The following is a 25832-nucleotide window of genomic DNA, read 5'->3' as shown; positions in this document are numbered from 1 at the left end:
TTACTTATTTCTTCTCAGGTGCAAGACTAAAAAATCCAATTTTTGTCTTAATATTTAAGTTTGAACTTCTTTTCCATTCTATTAAATTTTGGTGATGGAGAACGAGCTACTTTTCATTTTAAATTTACTTTAAAAAATCTGCTGAAAAAACGAAATTGTTGGTTAAAATGCAGGTAATTTTATAACACTGAAGTTGGCTATCTCAATAGTCATGCAAAAATCTACTTGCATTTTAACCAACAAATTCTTTTTTTCAGCAGATTTTTTAAACTAAATTTAAAATGAAAAGTAGCTCGTTCTCCATCACCAAAATTTAATAGAATGGAAAAGAAGTTCAAACTTAAATATTAAGACAAAAATTGGATTTTTTAGTCTTGCACCTGAGAAGAAATAAGTAATTAAAATCAATAAAAAACATGAAACACTCAATATTAAAGGTAAAATTTTTCATATTTCTATACTATAAAATTAAAAAGTTACCACATATTATGAAAGTACATTGAAAATACTTAACATTAAATAGTAATAAATTTTTTAATATTTATAAACTTTTTAGAAAAATTTAATTAAAATGTAGTGACTTTCGACATTTCATAGGTAAATTTTAAAATCAATTTTTATCTATTATTTTGGGTATGTTTACATTATAATCTATTTATACAAGTAAATTAGCCCATTTTTAACAAATATCAATCTAGAAATTTGTATTATCTAAATTATTTCCATGCTTTTTTATTAAATTTTCATAACTGTCAATCTAACCTTTTTTCTGTCCAACTCAATTTAAAAATTAAAATTCTAAGTTAAATTCAAAATATTTTATAAAATAATTCTCAAAAATGAATTTTATGGATATTAAACATCATTTTTACAAATTATGAGATTTTTTTAAAAATAGGCCGCAACGGCTTCAGATGAAATATAATGGACTGACCCAATTTTTTTTATTTCTAGGAACACATGGCCACATGAAATGTCACTTCGATGGACAATTGAAATCTCAAGACACAATATTGATGAAACTCTACAAGAGAGTTTTTCCCAAATGGAAGTACGAACCCTACTTACCAACTGTCACGTCGAATAGCGTTTCCATTGATGAAGAAATGGAATAAAGTTGAAGGTTTAAGTTTTAAAAAAAAGTTAATCTTACAAATTGATAAATAAAAATTATAATTTCGTATTAAGTAACATTTTCAATAAGTTTGTAAAAGAATGAAGATTTAAGTTTAAAGAAAAATGTTAATCTTACAAATTGATAAATAAAAATTATGATTTAGTATTAAGTAACATTTTCAATAAGTATATAAAAGAATGAAGATTTAAGTTTAAAAAAAATGTTAATCTTACAAATTGATAAATAAAAATTATGATTTAGTATTAAGTATAACTTTTTCAATAAGTTTGTAAAAGAATGTAGAATTTTATCATTTGATAAATAAAACGCTAAAAATTAAATATGATAATTATTTTACTGCATAAATTACTAATTTCAATACACAACTACATACATTTAATTGTAATTCACTGCTTGAATTTTTGTCTGCGTAAATGAATAACTAGTGGAAAATAAAAATAATAATAATAATAGTAAGAAAGTAGAAAGAAACCGAATGTTTTCGATCATACACGTAATACACGTATTTACAATAGGTATCAAATTAAATTTAAGACCGACGTTTTTTCTCTCATGTGGAAAGATAAAGTCTATGATAGTCATTAGCCCCAAAGGCACAATTGCATTTTGGACATTTGCGTTGTCGAGTTTCGTAGCGAGTGCGCAAACAGTCCCAACAAAATACGTGGAAGCATTTCGTTAAAACGGCGTCTTTTCTCTTTACTTTGCACGAGGGACATGTTAATGTTTCTTTGTACTCTCGAAGTTCTTCGGCCATTACTTCGTCCACCGTCTCGGCCAATTCAATCTTCTTCATACGTTCCACCTTTCTTCGAAGTTGCGCAATTTCCTCCTTTAAAAAAATGTAGATTTTAAAAAATTGTTATCTTCTATTATCGGTTTTTTGTTTCTTTAAAATTAAATTTTATTTTTGTAAATATTATTAGTTCTAGAGTTTAAGTTTTAAACAATTTAAATTTTTTGATTTTTAAATATTTTTATTTTCTATTATCGGTTTTTTCGTTTTTCAAAATTAATTTTTAATTTGGTAAATATTACTAGTTGTAAAGTTTCAGTTTTACACATTTTAAGCTTTTAGATTTTTAAATATTTTTATCTTCTATTATCGGTCTTTTTTTTATTTTTTAAAATTAATTTTTAAATTTGTAAATATTAATATTAGTTGTACAGTTTTAGCTTTAGTTTTAAACAATTTAATCTACATTTTAAAAATAAAATTCAATATTTTTAATAGAATAAAGAAAGTTTTTTAATTTCTAGAGTCCCTAAAGTTCTGAACGTTCAAATGAACAAAGTTTATTTTTTTTTCTTTAAATTCAAAATTTATTTAAAGAATTTTCCGCAACGTATTAGAGAATAAGTTAAAAAATTTCTAAATATTTAGTTCACACTAGGGCTTCGCACTCAATATTTAATTTTAAAAAAGTAGAAAAAGTATCTTGAAGAATGAAAAAAGTAAGTATTTAAAAAAATTAAATTTTAAAAATAAAGAACTTATTTTAGTCGATTAACAAAAATTAGAAAAATTAGATTTTTCAAAAAAGATCAATCAAGAGATTAAATTTTTTTATTTAATTTCAAATAATTGAATTCTTGTGAAAAGTTTATTTATAAAAATAATTGAATTCTGGCATCGAATTTTATTAAATTTTTTTTATTAAAATATTTTAAACAACTGATTTTTTTTGAAAATTGAATTTCGAATAATTGTATTGCTGTGAAAATTTTAGTAATAAAAATAATTGAATTCTTGCATTGAATTTTATTAAATTTTTTAAAAATAATTGACGTTTTTTCTAATTATTTTATCAAAATTTGAAAGAATATAATAATTTAATTCAAATGCTATTAAAAATATTTCATTTCTTTCAAAAAATTTTATTAAAATTTAAAGTTTTTCAAAAGAAAAAGAAAAGAAAAATGGTTAAATTTATATTGACAATAGATTTGTTGTTTTGAACGTTCAGAAAATATATAATTCACAAAAATTCACAATTATAAAATTCTAAAGCTAATGACATTCTAAGGAAATGCTTAAGGTAAGTCAAAAAACTATTAATTTTTTTTATTTCATGTAAAATTAAATAAAAAAGGGGATTTTAATTTTTTAAAAGGGGATTCATATTAAAAAAGGGAAATTTTCAAATTAAATAACAAATTGTTGTAAAACTTTTCTTTTTAAATTTTAGGAATTTCACTATACTAGAAATAATTGAACTTTACAAAAATAAAAAATTATTATTATTATTATTATTATTATTATTTACACAAAAATTAACTATGCAAAAAGTAAAATTTACATTCAAATCGTTATTTCCGTAATAAACAATGTTAAATAATTTTATAAAATTCGAAATAAATTGAAGTAAAAAATAGTAAAATATACTTTTAACTTAGTAATAGTTATTTTATATTTATTGTCTTGTATTAAAAAATCAAAGTTTCAAAACTCTGAAAAAATATTATAAGAAGATGTCTAAGTTTAAAAACTAAAACTTTTCTAAAGTTTGCAAAAAGTGGGAATTTTTTTTCAAAATAACTGAAAATTTTTAATTTACAAAAAATGGCAATTTTTCTACAAAAAGGAGAAAAGAGGAGAATATGTACATGATTTTAGGTATTTTAAGAGATTTCGTTAATGATTAATTTGACGGTATAAAAAAGGGGAAGAAGGGGATTTAAGAAATTTTATAAATTTAAGGGTATAAAAAAGGGACAAAGAGGATTAGATAGAAAAGTGGACCAACAGTGATCACCGTTTTAAGAAAAAACTATAAAATTTTTAAAAAGAATATGTATAGAAAAATTTACCTGTAAGCGCTTCGTTTTATATGCCTCAGCTTCCAGGGAACTCGTTTTCTCAGCAACAACTTGCTGCGCTTCTTTCATTTGAGAATGGTATTTTTCTAAAATTAAAAAAGCACGTTACACTTTCTCAAATTTACAATTACAATTTACAATTACAATTTACAATTTACAATTACAATTTCTCAAATTAATCTATAAAGAAAACACTGCGAAACGGAAAGTAATAAAAAGTAATAAAAAATAACTAATATTAACTATAAAATAAATTACCTAGATGGAGCTTAAGATCAGCAGCCGATTGTGCACTTTCAATTGCTTTTCGTTTGTGCATTTCCATGGCTTGTTGTCGCAGCGCGAGTTCTTTTTCGACAGTTGCTAGAGAATTTTGCAGCAGACGTTCTTTTTCTTCTAATTTTCGTACGACGACATTAGCGGCTTCCACTTGTGTTGTCAACGTGGTCACTTGCTCCTTCAAGACGTCCTTCTCTTCTCTAAAAAAATATTAATTCAAAGTAAAAATTTCTGAAACGCGTCATCCAATATTTGAAAATTTGCAATTTTTTCTAAATATTAATATCCATGTAGCATTTTATATAAAGAATCACTATGTAAAAGGATTTTACCAAAAAAAGAAATTTCTACCCTTGTTATTAACAATGGAATATTTTTACTTTTTTAAAAAAATAAATTTCAGAAAATATTCTAGATCGATTTTAATGATTTAACCAGCAACTATTTTTTTCTTAAATTCAAATTTCAAATGAAAATTTTTTTTCAAAGGTCAACAATTTTTTCTGAAATTTATTTTTAAAAAAAAAGTTAGTAAAAATATTCGATAAACAAGAATATTAAAATTTTTGTTTGCAAAATCTTTTTACAAAGTGATCTTTATATTAAGCGCTATGTAAAAATTAACATTTAAGACAAAAGAAAATTTTTAAAATTTTGGGTGGCACGTTTCAGAAATTGTTACTTTTCACTATTATTTTTAAAAAAAATTTAAACAATTTAATATTTTACGTATGTAGTTCTTATCGTTTTTGGGGTCGTTGTATACGAATGTGGCATCAGATTTCAAAAATTCAAAATGGCGGATCCAATATGGCAGACGAAAATTAAAAAACTAATTGGATATTATTAAAATTTGTTACTCGAGAGTTTTTGAGGTCCCTGATTATAGATCTGGCATTAGATTTGAAAAATCCAAAATGGCGGATCCAATATGGCGGAAAAACGTGTTTATATATATAAAACTTTGTTATTAACACTTTACAACTTTTATGAACAATAAAGGATACAGGTTTTCAGACAATGGCCCAACCTTGACTATAACAGGGCCCGGATGGTCTTTAAGAATAAAAAAAAGTCGCTTTAGTCGCATAAATTTACAACAACAAAAGTCACGAAAAGTCGCATAAAATTTCAAAAAAAAGTCGCATGAAGTTTAAGAAAAAACGACAAAAAGGAAACACGAAATTGACAAAATTGTAAAAAAAATCACATTTTTCGACAACAGATACATTAATATCAAACAATCCGGAATAAAATTTTAAAAAATTGAATAAAATTCATAGCAAAATTTTAATTAGGTATTTTTAACATTTTTTTAAAAATTCTCTTTAAAATGTCAATTATTTTTATAAATAATAAAATTCTTCTCCGAAATTCAATTATTTAACAAAAATTTTAATAAAATTCTTGTCAAAATTTCAAAAAACTTTATAAATAATAAAATTCTTCTCTGAAATTCAATTATTTTCAAAAGTAATAAAATTCTTCGCAGAAATTCAATTATCTTCAAAAATAATAAAATTCTTCGCAAAAATTTAATTATTTTCACAAATTTGAAATAAAATTCTTCTTCTGAATTCAATTATTTTCAAATATTAATAAAAAATATTTGTAATAATTCAATTATTTTTAAAACAATTATCTGCCAAAATTAATAAAATTATTCACAGGAATTCAATTATTTTTTAAAATTAATAAAATTCTTTACAAGAATTTAATTATTTTTAAAAACTTTAAAATTCTTGACAGTAATTTTTTTTATAAATTAATAAAATTCTTCACAGGAATTGAATTATTTTCAAAAAATAATTGAACTCTTCGCATGAAATCAATTATTTTCGAAAATTCATCAAATTTATCGTAAGAATTCAATTATTTTCAATTATTACTAAAATTTTTCTCAAGAAATTCAATTCAATTCATTGCAAAGAATCGTAATAATATTCTTGTCAAATTTTCAATTATCTTTTTAAAAGATAAAATTTATCCTACAAATTTAATTATTTTCAAAAGTAATAAAATTCTTCGCAGAAATTAAATTATTTTCAAAATTTTTTTTTAATTTCTCGTTAAAATGTTTATTATCTTCAAAAACAATAAAATTCATCTTGGAAATTTAATTATTTTCAAAACTTCTGATAAAATTTTTTGCAAATTTAAATTATCTTTAAAAGTAGAAAAATTCTTCACAGAAATTCAATTATTTTCAAAAACTTTTTTTTTAATTCTCTTCAAAATTTCAATTATTTTTGTAAATATCAACATTCTTCTGCAAAATTCAATTACTTACTAATAATGTTTTATAAATTTCTTCCCAATAATTGGCATCAGCCAGGGAATGTCCCTTTTATATATATTGTAACAGTCGTCACGTGACTTTTTAACGAGACGCTGGCGTGGACACGCTTTTTCACTCTTGTTTCGTGCTCTTATCTTTCAAGTCGACATATATTGTTGTATTAAAATTGTGACGACTATTTTGAATTATTATAATATTGTGTGAACGAAGTGCACTTGAAGCGTCTCAAGCGTTATAATTGAGGATATTGTAAAACTGTAAGTAGGTCAGTAAATTAAAATTCTTAAATGAAACGCTAGATTTTTAAGGGTTAAACCAATTTTACCTAACCCCCATTTTAATAGATTATTTGTCTCCTGTTAAATTTGTAATATTTTGGTAAATTTTGTAATTCCTAATTACCGTCGACCTTCAGTCGACTGGCGCCCTCCTTAATTTTATAAATTTGATATTTTAACAAACTCTGAACCCCTGGCGGCTTTTAACCCGGCTTCGCCAGGTGAGTGTAATCTTTATTTTACTAAATATATTTCGATAGAAGATTTCCTGTTTCAATATTTTCAATATTTTTTTCTCTTGAGAAATGACTCTTCGAGACTTGCCGCTTTCGCTATGTTTTCCCCGTTTTCGCTTTCCCCTACCTACCGGAAACTACTAAGTCACCCAACTTAGCTTGAAATAATTTTGAAATTGCTACCTTTTCTTGTACCTAACCCGAAAATTGTTATAAATAATAATAATACTCTGAATATTATTAACTATATTATTATTCCGGAGTATTATTTATGAACAAATAAGGGAGAATTTTCTCGTCAATTTTTCTTCGTAGTGAAAACTTCTTGTTATTCAGGCCCGAATTAATTGTCTCTAAAGGCCCGCTCTGATCAAATTTTTGTACTTTGGTTAATTTGTTTGGTTTATTTGGTTGTTTTATTTAGTTTTGAATCAGAGTAGCTACAAATTAGTGACTAATTCCCTGACGCAGTTGTCGGCGAGAAAGACACGGGTCAGGATACCGGGATTTGGAAGCAGAAAGCTGTTCTTAAAATGGAAATAGGCCTTGTCATTTTTCCAGCAATTATGCTCCTTTTTCCGGCGTAAGAATACAAGATTCGTGAAGGGCTACCAGCGGGGAGAAGCGGAGAAGGACTAGCAGGGTACGAGCCGGCAATCATCGTTATCATCGTTCTCTTAGGATCCTGCTCTTGGCCTGTCCAGACGTGATTTCTAATTCTCGAAATTTTTAAGTTCTTAATTGAATCATTTTGTGTCATTTTCTTCGGTTTCTTTCTTTTCTCTGGCTTTGTTCTTCGGTTTTGTAAGTTTTGTTATTTTAAATCAATTTTTTTTATTGAAAATGACAATGGAAAATTGTAAAATTTAATTCAGCCGACCTCATGGCTGAAAAAGAGACTTTTCTTTGAGTTTGGAACTCAAAGTCTATTAATTTATTTGGTTAAAAATGTTTTTATTGGAAGTAATAATTTTATCAGTCTATTATTAAATTATTTTATTTAATTTTTATTAAATGATTAGTTTAATCTTATTTTGTTTAAAAGTGACGATTGCTAGAGAATTAACCTGGTGGTCTTGTTTCTCTAGAATCTAGGTACTTGATATTGTTAATAATTTTTGAATTGTGAATTTTGAGGAATTAACCTGGTGGTCTTGTTTCCTTGGAATCACCCCCTTTCAATTTTGTCAATCTCTAATTTTCTTTTATTAGAAAATGTCCCTAGAAAGGACTGGCGCTCAACAAATTATTTTGAGTCGAGAAGAGTATGAAGTATCCCTATCTCCTTCTTTCCAATTGTATTGGGTATAAAGACTTTGGCTAAAATTTAATATTTTCTTTTGTTGTTGATATTTTTCTTTATACGCAATGTTTATAAAATTGGATCTTGTTTATTTTGTTTGTTTATTAAAGATAATAATTTTCTTTGTTATTGCTATTATTATGGTTGATAATAATTTCTTGATTTGATTGTTTGTTGTAAAAACTTATAAACATTATAGATTTGATGAAAAACCCATTACAAGATATATTAAAAGCAATGTGCAAGATCTCCTGGGGTACTAATTCTTCAATTGTGATCATGGTTTACTGAGGACTAGTACGAGCCCACCTTGAGTCTTCAGATTTTTGTGGGTTCTCTTCCATTCCATTGCCTCCTTGATAGAAGGCAATGAATTCATAGATGGAGTACTTCGAGAAGTTAACAGAATTATTTCTAAAAATTCAGGCTATATTGCTTTTAATATTTAATTATTATCTAAAATTTTGAACTGAAATTCATTTGTAAATCAATTTTTATTAGAAAATTCTACTAGAATTCAATTATTTAAATATACAAAAAGAAATAATTTATTCAATTTTTCTTAAAATTCAATTCTCATAAAGAATTTCTTCAACAAATTTTTAAGTAATTAAATTCTGTGTTTTAATACAAATTTTCCGAGGAGTTTAATTAAAATTGTATTAAAAATAATAATGGAAATTCTGCAATGAGTTTTATTATTTATGAAAATAATTGAATCCCTAAGAAGAATTTTATTATTTTTTAAAATAATTTCTGCAATAATTTGTAACTTCTCCAAAATTAAATTTTGTTTATATATATTTGAAGTAATTTTTTTTTGTTTTTAACAAAAAATTTTCTATAAATCTATTATTTTTAATAACTTTTGAAAAAGTGTTTTAAGAATTTTCAAATTCATTTGTTTACAATTCAATTTTGCAAAATTTCAATTATTCGGAAATTCTTCAATTAGAAAATAAATACTTCAAAAATATTTTCAAAAAAGAATCCGCAATTAAACTTTTTCAAAAAAATGAATTCCACAGAATTGCTATTTGCAAATATGAAAAATTCATATTATCAAAGATTTTAATTTGAAACCTATTCAAAATTCAATTATTTCTAAAAAGTCGCGCTATAATTCTTTTAATATTGAATTATAATTGAACTGAAATTCATTTTTAAATCAATTTTTATTACAAAATTCTGAAAGAATTCAATTTTTTAAATTAAAAAATAAATCATTTATTTAGTAATTGAATGTTTCTTAAAATTCAATTCAATTAAAGAATTTTATCATTAAATGTTTAATTAATTGAATTATTTTGATAAATTTTAATAAAAATTTTTTAAATAATTACATTTTACGAGGGATTTGATTAAAATTGTATTAAAAATAATTGAAATTTTGCAATGAGTTTTATTATTTAAAAACAATTGAATTCCCAACAAGAATTTTATTATTTATGAAGATAATTGAATTATGTATTTATTAAAAATAATTGAAAGTTTGAGAAGAATTTTATTAAAGTTTTTCAAAATAATTGAGTTTTGAAGAAGAATTTTATTATAAAGATAATTGAAATTGTACAATTTTTCAAAATTACTGAACATAATTGAATTTCTGCAAAGAATGTTTCTTAAAATTGAATTCTTATAAAGAATTTTATCAACAATTTTTTAAAAATAATTACATTTTTCGTTGAATTCGATTAAAGTTGTGTTAAAAATAATTGAAATTCAGCGATGATTATGAATTATTTATGAAAATAATTAAATTCCTAAAAAAAATTGTACCTACTATTTATGAAAATAATTGAATTACTGTGAAGAAATTTATAAAAATTTTGTAAATAACAGAATTCCTGTGAAATTTTTATTATTTATGAAAATAATTAAATGTTCGAGTAGAACTTGTTTAAAATTTTCTTGAAATAATTGAATTCTTTTGGAAAATTTTATTGAAATAGTACATATTGAAAATTATTTAATTGAAGAAAATTTTTTGAAATTAATTGAAATTTTGCCAAGAGTTTTATTAAAATTTTTGAAAATAATTGAATTTTGGAGAAGAATTTTATTATATTTATAAAGATAATTGAAAATTTGACGAGAATTTAAAAAAATGTTTAAACGCAATTGAATATCTGCGAAGAATTTTATTACTTTTGAAAATAATTGAATTTCTGCAATCATTTGTAATTTTTCTAAAATTCTCCATATAACATCGTACAATTGATGAACTAGTTCGAGCCCTGTTTTTTTAAAAAAATACTAATGGAATTTTATCGTGTTCGTTTAAAAAATATTTTTCACAAAAAACACAATATACATACCTCGCAAGTTTATGCAACTGATTGCTCTTTATGCGCTCCGTCATCAATTTGAAGTTAGCGTCATCCTTCTCCCGCAATTGTTGAATCAGCCTTGAATTTTGCTCCTGCATGTCCTCGAATGCCTGACCTGTTACTTCCATTTCGTTAAGTAGAGCTTCCTCCTCCTGAAGCCACACACAACTCTGTTCAGCGTTACAACACCGTTCGAGCTCAAAGTCTCTGATAACAACTCGTTAAACAGATTCATGCGCACTCACCACCGTCAAATAAATTTTCAATTACCATATTTTTCAATTTTTTTTTTTTTTTGCTTTTCGAAATATGCTATTTTTAAAATTTAATTACTTGTGGTGTATGTGCGCAAAATTGGGAAAAATTTAGGGGAAAACATTAAATACCTGCTTCTGTGATGCAACTTGTTTTTGTAAAGAGTACGTTTGTTCCTCCAATTTTTTGATCTTCATTTGAGCGTCCTCGTCGGCCAACTTCTTTCTCTCCTCTCGTTTACTTTCCTTTAAATTCAATTTTCAAACTTTCACAAAAGCGATAAAAATTATAAAGTGCAAAATATTAATTATTCTGTATACAAAGGCATTTAATGAGAAAAAAAGAACAAAAACAAAAAAATAAGAGAAATAACAGAAAAAATTAAATTGTCAGCTAATTTTAAAATTTTAAGTTTTTTTAATATTTTTTTATTACTAATTTTAAGTTTGTATTTTTTCAAACCTGTATTTTTTTAATCTGCTGCCTTAATTCTTCAAGTTCAGCTCTTGTTTTTCGCTCAGCAGCCATTAGTTGAACTTTATCGCGTTGCTCCTTTCCCACACCTTTGTACATATCCAAAAGCAGTTTCATTTCCTTCATTTCATTTACGGCTTTTCTATAAAAAAAAATAAAAAATCGAATATAATAAAAATAGTAACTTCTACATATATTATAAAAATTGTAACAGTATTACAATACTTTTCAAGTTCCATTAAAAAATTAAATCTTAAGAAAAAATTACTTCAACTGTGCTTTTAGGTCTCGAACAATTTCGGCTTCGACTGCTTTTGCATCTTTCGATGCCCTGTGAGCTGGGTCTCGATGTTCTGTTTTCACAGTTTCTTTCTTCAAATCCTTTTCCCTTTTAATGTCTTTTTCCTTTTTTAATACTGGTGAAGTTAATGTAGATGATTCATGAGCTACTTTATTTCCTTCAGTTTCTCCAACTTCTATTGTTTCTAATTCTTCATCGATTCCCACCTCTCGTTTTATCATTGTATTATTTTCTTCCTTTATCTGACAAAAAGACAGTTTATTAAATTTGACATAAAATAAATGGCTAATGAATTAGAGTTCAATTCAATCATATAAAAACATAGAAAGTGATTTTTTCACATAATATTAAGTAAAAAAGGGATTTTATTTTTTAAAAAGGGACTTCAGTTTTAAAAAAAAGTGAACTTCCAAATTAAGCAAAAAATATTGTATTATATAGCACATAAAATTTATTACAAAGATTTTTTTTAACTTCAGACTTCACACTCGATTATTAATTTTAAAAAAGTAGCAAAAAGTAACTTTCAAACTAAAAAGAAATAGTAAAAAAGTAGCTATCGAAAAATTAAACTTGAAGACCAAAAGAACTCGTTTTAGACACTTCACAAAGCTGACAAAAATTTTATTCTATATTTTATTTTTTTGACTTTTTTCTAATTTTCATCAAAAATATTTACTTCTTTCTTATCCTGCTAATAAATTGAATTCCTGCAACGAATTTTATTATTCATCAAAGAATTTAAATATTTATAAAAATAATTTAATTCTTGCGAAGAATTTCATAAAAATTTTTAAATAATTGATTTGTTCCGACTAATTTTATGCAAATTCTAATTTTAATAATTGAACTCCTGAGAAATTTTCATTATTCATGAAAAGAATTGAATTCTTACGAAGATTTTTACAAAACATTTTTTAAATAATTGAATTCTGTTTGGAAATTTTATGAAAATAGTAGATATTAAAAATCATTGAATTGCGAAAAGTTTTTAAAAATAATTAAATTTTATAAAGAATTCTATTAAAATTTTTGAGAATAATTGAATATTTTTGTGGCTTTTTATTAAATTTTGTTTAAAATAATTGAATTCCTAAAATGCATTTTATTATTTATGAAAAAAAATTGATTTCTTGGGCTAACGATTTTACTGGAATTTTTTTAAAGAATTGAATTTCCAAGAAAAATGTATTACTCTTAAAAATAATTGAATTTTTGTGATGAATATTGTTATTTATGAAAATAATTGAATACTTGCAAAGAATTTTACTAAAATTTTCAAAAATAATTGAATTCCTTAGAAGAATTTTATTATTTATGAAAATAATTGAATTATTTCGAAAAATTTTATTAAAATATTTAAAAAGAATTGAATTTCTGTGAAAAATTTTGTTTTTTTTGAAAATAATTGAGTTTTTTATAAGAATTTTATAAACATTGTTTTAAATAATTATTTTTTTTCGAAATATAATAAATATTATGAAAATTTTATTTTAAATAATTGAATTCTCGTGAAAAACTATATTTGTGACAATAATTGAATTTTTCAATGAATTAATTTTTTTAAAACAGTATTAAAAATAATTGAAACTCTTCGATAAGTTTTATTATTTATGAAAATAATTGAATTCTAGTTTAGAATTTTATCAAACATTTTTTTAAAAAATTGAATATCCACGAAAAATGTTATTATTAGTGAAAATAATTGAATTATTGTGAAAAATTTTATAAAAATTTTGTTTAAATAATTGATTTTTTCGAAATTTTTTTGAAAATGCTATTTTAAATTAATTGAATTCCTGTGGAAATTTTATTATTCATGAAAATAATTGAATTTTGGATGAATTTTATCAATTTTTTTTAAATTGAATTTTTTTGCGAAATTTAATAAAAAGACTAGATATTGAAAATAATTGAATTTCGAAAATAATTGAATCGTTTTAAAGAATTTGATTTTAATTTTTGAGAATAGTTTTTTGATTTCTAGTATTAGCGAATTTAATGTCGTGGAAATTCTCAAAAAAAACAGAAATCACTTTTAGTGGCTGAAATCTAAAAAAAAGTACCCAAATAGTAGCATAAGGTAAAAAAAGTAGTGAATAGTAGGTTTTAGTAGATGAGTGCGAAGCCTAGAACGGGTAATTTTCAAATTAAATATAAATTGGCAATTAAAATTCTACAAAAGTTGATTTTGAAAAAAAGTCTGAAAAGCCGCAATTTTTGAAAATAAATCGAGAAAAAGTCGCATTTTTTGTAAATAGTCGTAGAAAGTAGAAAAAGTAAAAAATATCCAAGGCTTGTAAAAATTATTTTAAAAAAAATAGTAAATAGTGGGTTTTAATATATGATTGCGAAGCCTGATGAAAACACATAAAAATAAATAAGAAATAATTAAATAAAACAAAATTACCTGAGCAGAACCAGGTACAGGATTAGAAGGATCCTCTTCTTTTCCACTGCCATCAGAATTATTTCCCTCTTTATTGTCCTGCGCATTCTGCTGTCCGAGTTTCGAAGTCAACTCCTCGACTTCCTTCTTTAATTTTGGAATTTCAGTCGATGCATCCTTATATTTTCGTTTATACCGATGAACTTCACCCTTAAGTTGTTGATTATGATTTTGAAGTGAAGTAATAAGATGTCTCATTTCTCGATTTATTGGTCCTGTTTGTTCATTCGCTGCTAAATTTTGTTCGAATTCGATACGTAGCATTTCATATTCCTTACGTAATTGGGCGAGAACGTCTTCGAGTTGAATACACTCACCGCGTAATTTCTTCTGAGCCATAAGTTCTTCACTCTTAAGAAACAAATTTTTTGCAGTTAATTATAATAACAACAGTTCACTGAAAATTACATAAAAACCAAGCATATTAATAATAATGAACTACCTACAATTCGCTAACTTCTTACTTTTTTTTAAAAAAAAGTTAACAATTTTAAAAATAATAGAATTTAAAAATTTTTAATTCAAATTTTTTTTCATAAAAACAAAAAAAAATAAAATATAATTAAATTTTAAGAATTCATGAGAAAATTCTGAATTTTTGTGTCTTTTTTGTTTGCCTCAAAAACTATGAAATTGACACGAATTCTAATACAAAACCTTTAAAATTTTCTATTTCTGACAATAATTTCTTTTCAAATAACATAATTCTTAAAGAACTTTCATAAAATTATTACTTCTAAATTATTTAATGAATAATTTTACTTAAATATTTTCAAATTAATTGAATTTTAAAAGAGTTGTGTTAACAATTTTCATAATATAGATCAACTTCAAAAGGTTTTAATTCAAAATTTTATAAAATTTCAATTTTCAATGAATATAATTAGAAATTTTAAAGAACTTAGATTTTTAAAAAATGTTAATAATTTAAATTCTTCTGAAATTACTTACATTTTTTAATATATATTTAATTAATTATTAAAAATAATGGATTTATAGAATAATTTTAGTTGAAAAACGCTAAAAAAATTTAATGTTGGAAAAGTTACAAAAAATTGCAAAAATTAAATTTTTTTCAAAAATCATAAAATTCTTCTCACAAAATTTAATTATGTTCAAAATTTTAAAAAAATTCTCGTCAAAATCTCAATTATCTTTCTAAACAAACAAAATACTTTTCCAAAATTCAATTATTCTCAAAAATGTCAATAAAATTCTTGTCAAAAATTCAATTATTTTCAAAAAATATCCTTATTTCAATGATTTTCAATATCTACTATTTTAATCAAATTTTCCAAAAGAATTCAATTATTTAAAAAAAATTTGGACAAAATTCTACGCAAACATTTAGTTATTTTCGTAAATAATAAAAATTTAACACGAATTCTGTTATTTACAAAATTTTTATAAATTTCTTCACAGTAATTCAATTATTTTTATAAATAATACAATTTTTTTAGGAATTTAATTATTTTCATAAATAATTCATAATCATCGCAGAATTTCAATTATTTTTAATACAACTTTAATCGAATTCAACGAAAAATGTAATTATTTTTAAAAATTTGTTGATAAAATTCTTTATAAGAATTAAATTTTAAGAAATATTCTTTGCAGAAATTCAATTATGTTCAGTAATTTTAAAAAATTGTCAAAATTTCATTTATCTTTGTAAATAATAAAATTCTTCTTCAAAATTCAATTATTTTCAAAAATTTTCCTCAATTCAATAATTTCCAATATCTACTATTTTAATAAAATTACCCAAAAGAATTCAATTATTTACAAATTATTTATAAATAATTCGCATTAATTCAATTATCTTCATAAATAATAAAATTCTTGTTGGGAATTCAATTATTTACAAATTTTTTATAAATAATTCGCAATAATTCAATTATTTTCATAAATAATAAAATTCTTGTTGGGAATTCGATTATTTACAAATTTTTTATAAATAATTCGCAATAATTCAATTATCTTTTATAAATAATAAAATTCTTTGTAATAATTCAATTATTTTCATAAATAATAAAACTCATTGCAGAATTTCAATTATTTTAACAAAATTTTAAGCAAATTCCTTGCAAAAATGTAATTATTTTTGAAAATTTTATTAAAATTCGTCGAAAAAATTTAATTATTTAAAAATTTTTTGATAAAATTCTTTATGAGAATTTAATTTTGAGAAATATTCAATTATTCAATAAATTATTTATTCTTGTATTTAAATAATTGAATTCTCGTAGAATTTTCTAATAAAAATTGATTTAAAAATGAGTTTAGTTAAAATATTGGATAATAATTGAATGTTAAAAGCATTATAGCGTTAATTTTTTTTAAATAAATGAATTTTGAAACGTTTTCAAATTAAAATCTTTGAAAATCAGAATTTTTCATACTTTGAACTAACAATTTTGTAGAATTAATTTTTTTGAAAAGTTTATTTGAATTTTTTTTTTTTTTTTGAAGTTATTTGAAGTTTTTATTTTCTAAAATAAATTTAATTGAGAAATAATTTTAGTTAAAAATTCTAGAAAATAATAATTGAATTGAAATGATAAAAATAATGTTAAAGAATTTGCAGTATTCTTATAATATAAAATAATAATGATTTTATTACTCGATCTTCTTAAATTATTATAAAACATGAAGAGATATTTTTATAAGTTGTTGAATTTCAAAAAGGTTTGAATTTGAAATTTTTGAAAACCTTAATTCCCATGGAAAAATAATAATAATTCAATATTTATTTAAAAAAGAAGTTATTGACGTTTCCGAATAATTTTACAATTAAAGAAATTCGTAAATGAAATGTAGAAAAATTTTTTTTTTCGAGTAAAATTTTTTGCCTTATTTTCTAAAAATTCAAAAATTTTCAATTTCATCTTGAATTAAAATTTGTAATTGACAAGTAGAATTTATAAACATTTTTTTCCTTTATTTTAAAAAAAAAACTTTGAATTTTATAAAAACAATTGTAATTTAGAAATAGAAATGATGTAAATTATTTTCTTATGAAAATTGAGAATTTTCTACAAAAATATTAAGAGACGGGAATAATGTTTTTTTTTCGAAAAGAAAAGAATCAGTTTATGAACAAATATTGTTATAGATAAATAAAAATTATGCATAAAATGGGTATATTTCCTATTTCTTAATCATAATTTTTTAACAATTAACAATTTTCTATTTTTTATAAATAAAAAGTAGAAAAATTTAGTTCAGTCACTCAAACGAAATTTGTTAATTTGTTATAGAAAAAAGCATATAATAAACAAAATGGGTATATTTTTTATTTATTAATCATGAGTTTTTAAAATTTTTCTAATTTAAAATATTATTTTATTATAAATTATAAAAAAAAACACCTGCATATTTCCCATTTATAAAACAATATTTTTTAAAGAAAAAAACAGAAGCATATACAAAAACTAACTTCAAAGTGTGGACAGACAGAAAAAATGAAAGAATTGAAAGAATACGAAACTATATAGTAATAGTTAATAATATTAATGAATAAATAATAGAAACCTACCTCCATCATTTCAATGTGCCGTAAATGAGCATTTTTACTTGTTTGCAATTGTTGTCGAGCGTCATCCAATTGTGTCTTTAATTGCATAGATTCGTTATACAAAACAGAAAATTGGGACTGTAAACATTTGTATTCGGTGGTTTCAACGATAACGGATTCTGGCAATTGTCGGATCTGAAAATAATCATATTTTCGTTAAAAAAAAAAAAAAAATAATTCAAAAATAAATAAATAAATCTAGACTCTTGAATGCAAGCATTGAATTTTTACTTACATCCATTTTTAATTTCTCCACTTCCTTGAGTGCATCGCGATGTTGTTGATGAAGTTTATCAAGTTCTTGTAGTCGATTATTGGCCATTTCTCGAGTCTCTTCCAATTCCCTCTGAAGGTCTTCAACTTTCGTCTGCGATACACTGGAGGCAACGAGTGTATTCGACTTATTAGTACCCTTATCATCAGATCCATGAATCTGTTGAAAGGCTTTCAACTTTTCAATAGCTTCTCCTAAATGATGTTCTAATTTGTCATTGCGTGCACGCACTTTATTCAATTCGTACTGCAAGTCATCAACTTGATTTCTCAATTCTGCCGCCAAAGTATCTTTACCCGTTATTGTATCCTGAAGTTCTGACATCTAGAAACATTTTTTTCCTTTCAAATATTCACATTTTCACAGTGGAAATTTATTGAAAATGTTATTTATTTTGACAATTTAAAAAATTTTTATATATGTATAAATAAATTTACAATTACCTTAAGCGATATTGTATGATACTTCTCATGTAGCTGAAGATTAATAGCTTGTAAATTTCTATTTTCTGATTGTATCTCAGTATTTGCGTTTCGTACAACTTCATCGATGTTTGGCGCTTCTTCTGTAAAATAAAAACATTTTTAAATCTTTTATTATCATTTATTTATTTATTATTATTTAATATTTTATTAATTCTTTTTTTATTTTTATTATATACAGGCTTCGCACTCAATAAATCATTTTAAACAAATATCAAAAACTAGCATTATGACTGAAAAAATTAGTAAAAAAAAGTAGCTATCGAAAAATTAAATTTGACGACTAAAAAAACTTGTTTTAGACAATTCACAAAAATTTTATTTTTGAATTTTTTCCAATTTTCATCAAAAATAATTTCTTTTTTTCTTATTTTATACTTAAAAATTTCAATTCAAAATTTTTACAAAATTCAATTAGGTATTTTCTAAATTTTAATTTCTTTAATTTTCTTTAAAAAAAATGTTTATTACAATTTTTCCAAATACTTTTTTCAAAATTTCTAAATTAAATTACATTTAACACTTGAATAATTTTTGTTAAATAAATATTTGAATAATTATTTACTCTTCAACTGGAATTAAAATATTTTATTTGATTTCAATGTAAAATCTTCTTGAAATTTAACTATTTCTAAAAATTACAACTCGAATTCTTTCAAAAATCAATTATATAAATTTTAGTTAAAATTTTCAAATAAAAAATTTCATTTAAAATAAATATTTAATCATTATTATTTTTCCATAGGAATTAGGATTTTTAAAAATTTCAAATTCAAACCTTTTTGAAATTCAACAACTTATAATAAAATTAAAGATGACCGAGTGTTAATCATTATTTGAAATATTATAAAATAAGATAATTCTAATTCAATTATTATTTTCTAGAATTTTTAACTAAAATTCTTCTTTAAATTAATTATTTTTAATAATTTTTTAAACAGTTCTTTGAGAATTTTCAAATCCATTTGTTAACAATTCAATTTTACGTTTTTTTAAAATTTTAATTGTTCGAAAACTTTTCAATTAAATATACATTAAAAAATAAAAACTTGAAATAATTTTAAAAAATTTCAATTAAGTTTTTTAAAAAAAATTAGTTCCATCGAATTTTTAATTAAAAGTATGAAAAATTCAGATTTTCAAACATTTTAAATTGAAACCTTTACAAAATTTAATTATTTTTAAAAATTGCAATTATTAAAAACATTTTAAAAATTCAATTATTTTTAAAAATTGCAATTATTAAAAACATTTTAAAAATTCAATTATTTTTAAAAATTGCAATTATTAAAAACATTTTAAAAATTCAATTATTATCTAAAATTTTAATTGAAACTCATTTTTAAATCAATTTTTAATAGAAAATTTTACAATAATTCAATTATTTAAATACAAAAATAAACAAATAATTGAATTTTTTTTGAAGAATTTTATTAAAATTTTTTAGAATAATTGCGTTTTTAGAGGAATATTAATTTAAAATTATATTAAAAATAATAAATAAATAATAAATAATAATAAATAAATAATTATTTATGAAAATAATTGAATTTTTGTCACCGAACTTTAGTAAAATTTTTAAAATACATAATTACATTCTCGAGAAGAATTTTAAAAAGAAATTTTCTAAAAAAATGATTTTTTTCAAAAAATTTTATGAAAATTGTGTTTTAAAAAATTGAATTTCTATGAGAATTGTATATTAATTATGAAAATAATTGAATTCTTTCAAAAATTTTTATTAAAATTAAATTGAAAACAATTTAATTGTTTTAAAGAATTTCATTAAAATTCAGAAAAATAATTGAATTCTTTCAAAGAATTTGATTAAAATTTGTAAAAATATTTACATTTTTGGAAGAATTCGATTAAAATTGTATTAAAAATCATTGAAATTCTGCAATGATTTTCATTATTTATGAAAATAATTGAATTATTGTGAAGAATTTTATTAAAAATAAAAGTTTCAAACAATTGATATTTTTCGAAAAAATGTATGCGAATTCCATTTTCAATAATTGAATTCCTGTGAAAGAATTGAAATTTTTTAATTGAATTTTATTAATTTTGAAAATATTTGAATTCTTGTGATGAATATTGTTATTTATGAAAATAATTAACTTCCTCCGAATGATTTTATTATTTATAAAAGTAATTAAATCCCTGAAAAGAATTTGAAAATTTATTAAAATAATAATTGAACTACTGCGAAGAATTTAATGCCAAATTTTTAAAAATTTGATTTTTTTGAAAAAATGTATGTAAATTCTATTTTTAATAATTGAATTCCTGTGAAATTTATATTTTTTTAGAAAATAATTGAATTTTATTACTGTTGAAAACAATTCAATTATAATACTTTTGAAAACAATTGAATTTTATTACTGTTGAAAATAATTGAATTTCATTACTTTTGAAAATAATTGAATTTTATTATTTTTGAAAATCATTGAATTCTTGTGATGAATAATATTATTTATGAAAATAATTGAATTTTGCAATGAATTTTATAAAAAATCTTGAAAATAATTGAATTTTACAATGAATTTTATAAAAATTCCTGAAAACCTTTTCAAAATTCAATTATTTTTAATATTTTAATAATATTTTTAATATTCAATTATTATCTAAAATTTGAACTGAAATTCATATTTAAATAAATTTTTATTAGAAAATTCTACGAGAATTCAATTATTTAAATGCAAACATAAATAATTTATTGAATAATTGCATGTTTCTCAAAATAAAATTCTCATAAAGAATGTTATCAACAAATTTTTAAATAATTGAATTCTTTCGACGAATTTAAATAAAATTTTGAAGATTAGAATTACGATTTTCGAGGAATTCGATTAAAATTGTACTAAAAAATAATTTAAAATCTGTGAGGAGTTTTATTATTTGAAAATAATATTGTATTCCCAACAAGAACTTAATTATTTATGAAAATAATTAAATTCTTAAAGATTTATGAAAATAATGGAACTATTGCAAAAAAATTTATAAAAAAATTCGTAAATAATTGAATTTCTGTGAAATTTTTAATATTTATGAAAATAAATAAATGTTTGCGTAGAAGTTTATTAAAAATTTTTTTTAAGTAATTGAATTCTTTCAAAAAATTTTATTAAAATAGTAAATATATTGAAAATCATTGAATTGATGAAAATAATTGAAATTTTGACAAGAATTTTATTAAAATTTTTGAAAATAATTGATATTTTGAAGAAAAATTTTATTGTTTATAATGATAATTGAAATTTTGACAATTTTTTTTTTTAAATATTTGAACACAATTGAATTTCTGCAAAGAATTTTTTTACTTTCAAAAATAATTGAATTTCGGCAATCAATTATAACTTCTCCAAAATTCAATTTTTTTAGTGTTTTCAACTAAAATCCTTAGCTATAAATCCATTATTTTTAACAATTAATTAAATGCATATTAAAAAATTTAACTAATTTCAGAAGAATATGAATTATTACAATTTTTCAAAAATCTAAGTTTTTTAAAATTTTTTATGAAAATCATGAGTACGAAGCCTGTAATATATTTTTATGTTCTCACTTAGATTAATATTATTATTATTATTAATTTTATTAATACTACACTATGGTTAGTGTTATTCCTATTTTATGATGAAAATATGATAAATACCTCCTTCGAATTCGCCCTTAAGAGCAATAGTAATTTTTTCATTTCTTTGAGAGAGACGATCAAAGGCTTGAACGACTTTTGAAACGGCGCGTTTTGAAACTTGAACACGATTAGCCAATTTATCATCAAGTTCTTCCTTGTCCCATGAAGAAAGTTGCATGAGAAAAGATGTTGTTGCTTCACTTTCATCTGCAATGAATTTAATAATAATTTGAAACAATTTTCAAGAACACAAAATGAGTATAGAAAAAAATTTCTTTTATCTAAAATTTGCAACATAGAATATTTTTCTTTTACGTACTTTTATTTTCTGATTCATCAGCTGTTTCGGCATCAAATCTTTGAAGTAAAACACGAATGTCTTCATTTAATTGATTCCAATATCGATTGACAACATTTAAAACTGCATCATCTTGTGTTTGACGTTTTTCTAATTGTTCTATTCTTTGACGGAGTTCAGCTTCCATCCGATGACGTTGCTCTAATCTCTGTAAAATAAGAATTAATTTATATTTAAAAAAAATGAAAGTAATTTAATTTTTGAATAAAAGTTGCTTAATTTTCTCATGTACTAATTTTTTTTATTTATTTCTCTAAAATTGGAAACATTTACGAAAATCATTAGTTTACAATAACAAACTAAGAGAACTTATTTAACCCTTTTTAAAATTTTTTTATTTTTGTTACTTTTTTTAAAAAGACTTTAAAACAAAATTTATTTTCTACAATTTTTAACTAAAATTCTGCTTTATATAAATTATTTTTAATATTTAAAAAAGTTCTTTGAAATCTATTTTTCAAATCCATTTCATTACAATTCCATTTTACGAAATTTCGATTATTCGGAAATTCTTCAATTAAATGTTTAGAAAATAATTTTAAAAAAATTCAATTTCACTTTTTCAAAAAATTAATTCTACAGAATTGTTAGTTAAAAGTATGAAAAATTCAGATTTTCAAAGATTTTAATTTGCAACGTTTTCAAAATTCAATTATTTTTAAAAATTCATGCTTTAATGCTTTTAATATTCAATTATTATCTAAACTTTTAACTGAAATTCATTTTTAAATCAATTTTTATTAGAAAATTCTACGAGAAGTCAATATTATTTAAATACAAAAATAAATAATTTATTGAATAATTGAATGTTTCTTAAAATTCAATTTCTATAAAGAATTTTATGAACAAATTTTTAAATAATTGAATATTTTCGACGAATTTTAATAAAATTTTCCAAAATAATTACATTTTTCAAAGAATTTGCTTAGAATTTTGTTAAAATAATTGAAATTCTGCAATGAGTTTTATTATTTGAAAATAATTAAAAATGTTTGCGTAGAATTTTATTAACACTTTTTTTAAATAAATGAATTCTTTTGGATAATTTTATTGAAATAGTAGATATTGTAAATCATTTAATTGAAGAAAATTTTTGAAAATAATTGAAATTTTGACAAAAATTTTATTAAAATTTTCAAAATAATTGAATGTCGGAGAAGAATTTTATTATTTATAAAGATAATTGAAATTTTGACGAGTATTTTTTAATATTTTTTGAGCATAATTTTTCATAAAAAATTTTTCAAATGGTTTTACATTGAAAGTATTTTGATATTTAAAGCAAATAAAGAACAATAAGTATTTAAATATTTTTTTTACAAAAATAATTTTAAAAAATAAAAAACAATGGGAAATTTTGGAAAATTTAATATTTTAAAGAAATTTATTTTTTCATCTTTAAAAATTATCTGTAAATATAATTTTATTTTTTATAAATATTTCAATTTCAAAAGGTTTTTCATTGAAATTATTTGAAATTTTAATTCCTGTAGAAAAATAAATAAGAATAAGTTTAATAAAATTTTTGTTTAATAAAAAATATTTAAGTTATTTAATTATTTATTTATTTAATTTAGAAATTCCGGGAAAATTTGTTTCTTGAAAAAATGCAATTAAAATTTTCTAAAAATAATTGCATTTTTTCTGAAAATAATTTCAAAAAATTGAAACAATTGAAAATCTTGTCAAATTTCATTGAAATAACTGTAATATTTTAATGAATTTTATTTGTTTACTTTTTTTTGAAATATAATCGTATTTTTGAAGAATTCTAATTGAAAATTTGGAAAATAATTTATTCAAAAATATCTTACATTCAAGTTGCTTTTAGAAATATTTTAGAAATTTCTTTACGAGTTGTTGAAATAATTAAATTTAAAAAAAAATTGTTAAAAAAAATTATGTATTAAAAAAAATGAAGAATTTTTATTATATTTCAAAAAGCAAATTTTTTAAAGTAACAATTGCAACGAAAATTTCACGCGCGCGCTTGTTTTGCTGATTGTTCAAATAATTAAGAAAAATTATCGCAAAACATCATTTTCATAAAAAAAGTTTAATTGCAATATGAAATAAAGTAAATTTATTAAAAAAACAATTTTTTAAGACATATCTTCGCTCAAAGTGTAATTGTTTATAATTTTTTTTATTAATTACTATTTTCACAATTATGTACTTTATTCCTTGAAAGACTCTTCAGCCCTTGGATCTTGATCTCATTAAATAAAAGAAAACAAATTACTTTATTCTTAAAAGTGACTCATATTTTTTTCAAAACTATCATTAAATACTTAAATTTTTTTTACTCCAAAAAATTATTTTTCATATTCAGTCTATTGGTTATTCTTCAATTGAGAAATGATCTTACCTGAGCCAATTTTTTATTTTGAAACTGCAAAACCTTCATGTCCATTTCTTCTAAAGTTGAAATGGGCCCAATTAAAATTGGTTCGAATTGAACTTTTTTAATCGGTGGCTGTGAACTTGAATCACCAGTTTCTGCTTGTCGTTTAGACATTTTTGAGGATAGTAAAAAATTTACTTCTAAATTTACAGGGAGAATAAACGATAATAGAAAAATAAAAAATTTTCGCTAAATTTCACTCAACAAAAAGTAATTTCTCTTTTAAGATTATAAATAATTGTGCTCTTATTGATAAACAAGACGCAATCAAGAATCGAGTGTAATTGAGTCCTAATTTTTTTTTCAAATATAAATCTTTCATTTATACAAATTTATTTTATGAGAAATAACTAATTTTCTAAATTTTACGAATGCTGGGCATTAAATAAAAATAAAAAGTTTGAACTAGATTTAACAGCATTGTATTGTAGTCTTTCACATTTATGCAAATAAAAAGAAATTTAGGTAAAGCTTTGCCGACTATCGGCTTGAAAATCTGACAATTGGAAATACTCAATACTGGGCTGGAAACTTGGGCGGAATAGAGAGGATGACGAAGTGGACAGTTGTGAAAACTGCTGCTCCAATAGTGAAGGCTCTTTTTGATTCGGAAATACTCCGATCCATGGACGTAGCGCTGATAGTTTACGGTAAAGCAAAGCAAACGAGATCAGACAGCTGGAGGGGTTATTTGTTTATTATCATTTGTGTTTTGGATTAATAGATATCAAGATATCATTTTATTTCTCTAATTATAAACCCTTTTACAAGTATTGTTTTGAGATTTTTAATTAGAATCACTAACTAATTTATTAACTAACTTACTTAGTTACTAACAAAATAACTCACTAAATAACTAACTTACCAATAATGAACTAACTTACTATCTAACCAAAGTAATTAACTTACCAACCCACTTACTAGGATACTAAACT

The 25832-nt window shown here is 22.0% G+C and overlaps 2 protein-coding genes across 3 annotated transcripts in view; one reads left to right on the top strand and one right to left on the bottom strand.

Annotated features, from left to right (window-relative positions):
- Positions 1-1469, top strand: part of LOC122498864 (pre-rRNA-processing protein TSR1 homolog) — a 179619-nt gene extending 178150 nt beyond the window's left edge. Inside the window, exon 12 of the mRNA XM_043606842.1 lies at positions 955-1469. Within this exon, the coding sequence (XP_043462777.1) occupies positions 955-1115 (161 nt within the window). The 3' untranslated portion in view covers positions 1116-1469. The remainder of the gene's footprint in view (positions 1-954) is intronic.
- Positions 1454-25403, bottom strand: LOC122498862 (E3 ubiquitin-protein ligase Bre1). Of its 2 annotated transcripts, none has more exons than XM_043606840.1 (14): positions 24862-25403; positions 22455-22641; positions 22154-22342; positions 18457-18578; positions 17975-18337; positions 17701-17874; positions 14124-14513; positions 11681-11955; positions 11401-11554; positions 11070-11183; positions 10672-10853; positions 4217-4437; positions 3950-4044; positions 1454-1970 (listed from the first exon to the last, which is right to left on the bottom strand). In XM_043606840.1, the coding sequence occupies exons 1-14, from the start codon at positions 25009-25011 to the stop codon at positions 1689-1691; spliced, it is 2898 nt and encodes a 965-aa protein (XP_043462775.1). In that variant the 5' UTR covers positions 25012-25403; the 3' UTR covers positions 1454-1688. The 2 variants fall into 2 exon arrangements, with proteins under 2 accessions (XP_043462775.1, XP_043462776.1); XM_043606841.1 differs by having other exon boundaries at positions 10672-10835.
- Between the last annotated feature and the right edge of the window lie 429 nt (positions 25404-25832).

This window comes from Leptopilina heterotoma, unplaced genomic scaffold (assembly GCF_015476425.1).
Source record: "Leptopilina heterotoma isolate Lh14 unplaced genomic scaffold, ASM1547642v1 Lhet_160, whole genome shotgun sequence".
Lineage (NCBI taxonomy): Eukaryota > Metazoa > Arthropoda > Insecta > Hymenoptera > Figitidae > Leptopilina > Leptopilina heterotoma.
The sequence above is the reverse complement of the archived record's forward strand: the minus strand, read 5'-3'. Positions and strand labels throughout refer to the sequence as shown.

Coding starts and splice junctions, on each gene's coding strand:
- LOC122498862 (XM_043606840.1), bottom strand. CDS start 25,011: ATGTCTAAACGACAAGCAGAAACTGGTGATTCAAGTTCACAGCCACCG. Junction 22,343..22,454: donor TGATGAATCAGAAAATAAAA/GTACGTAAAAGA, acceptor AATTCATTGCAG/ATGAAAGTGAAGCAACAACA. Junction 11,184..11,400: donor AGCAGATTAAAAAAATACAG/GTTTGAAAAAAT, acceptor TTGAATTTAAAG/GAAAGTAAACGAGAGGAGAG.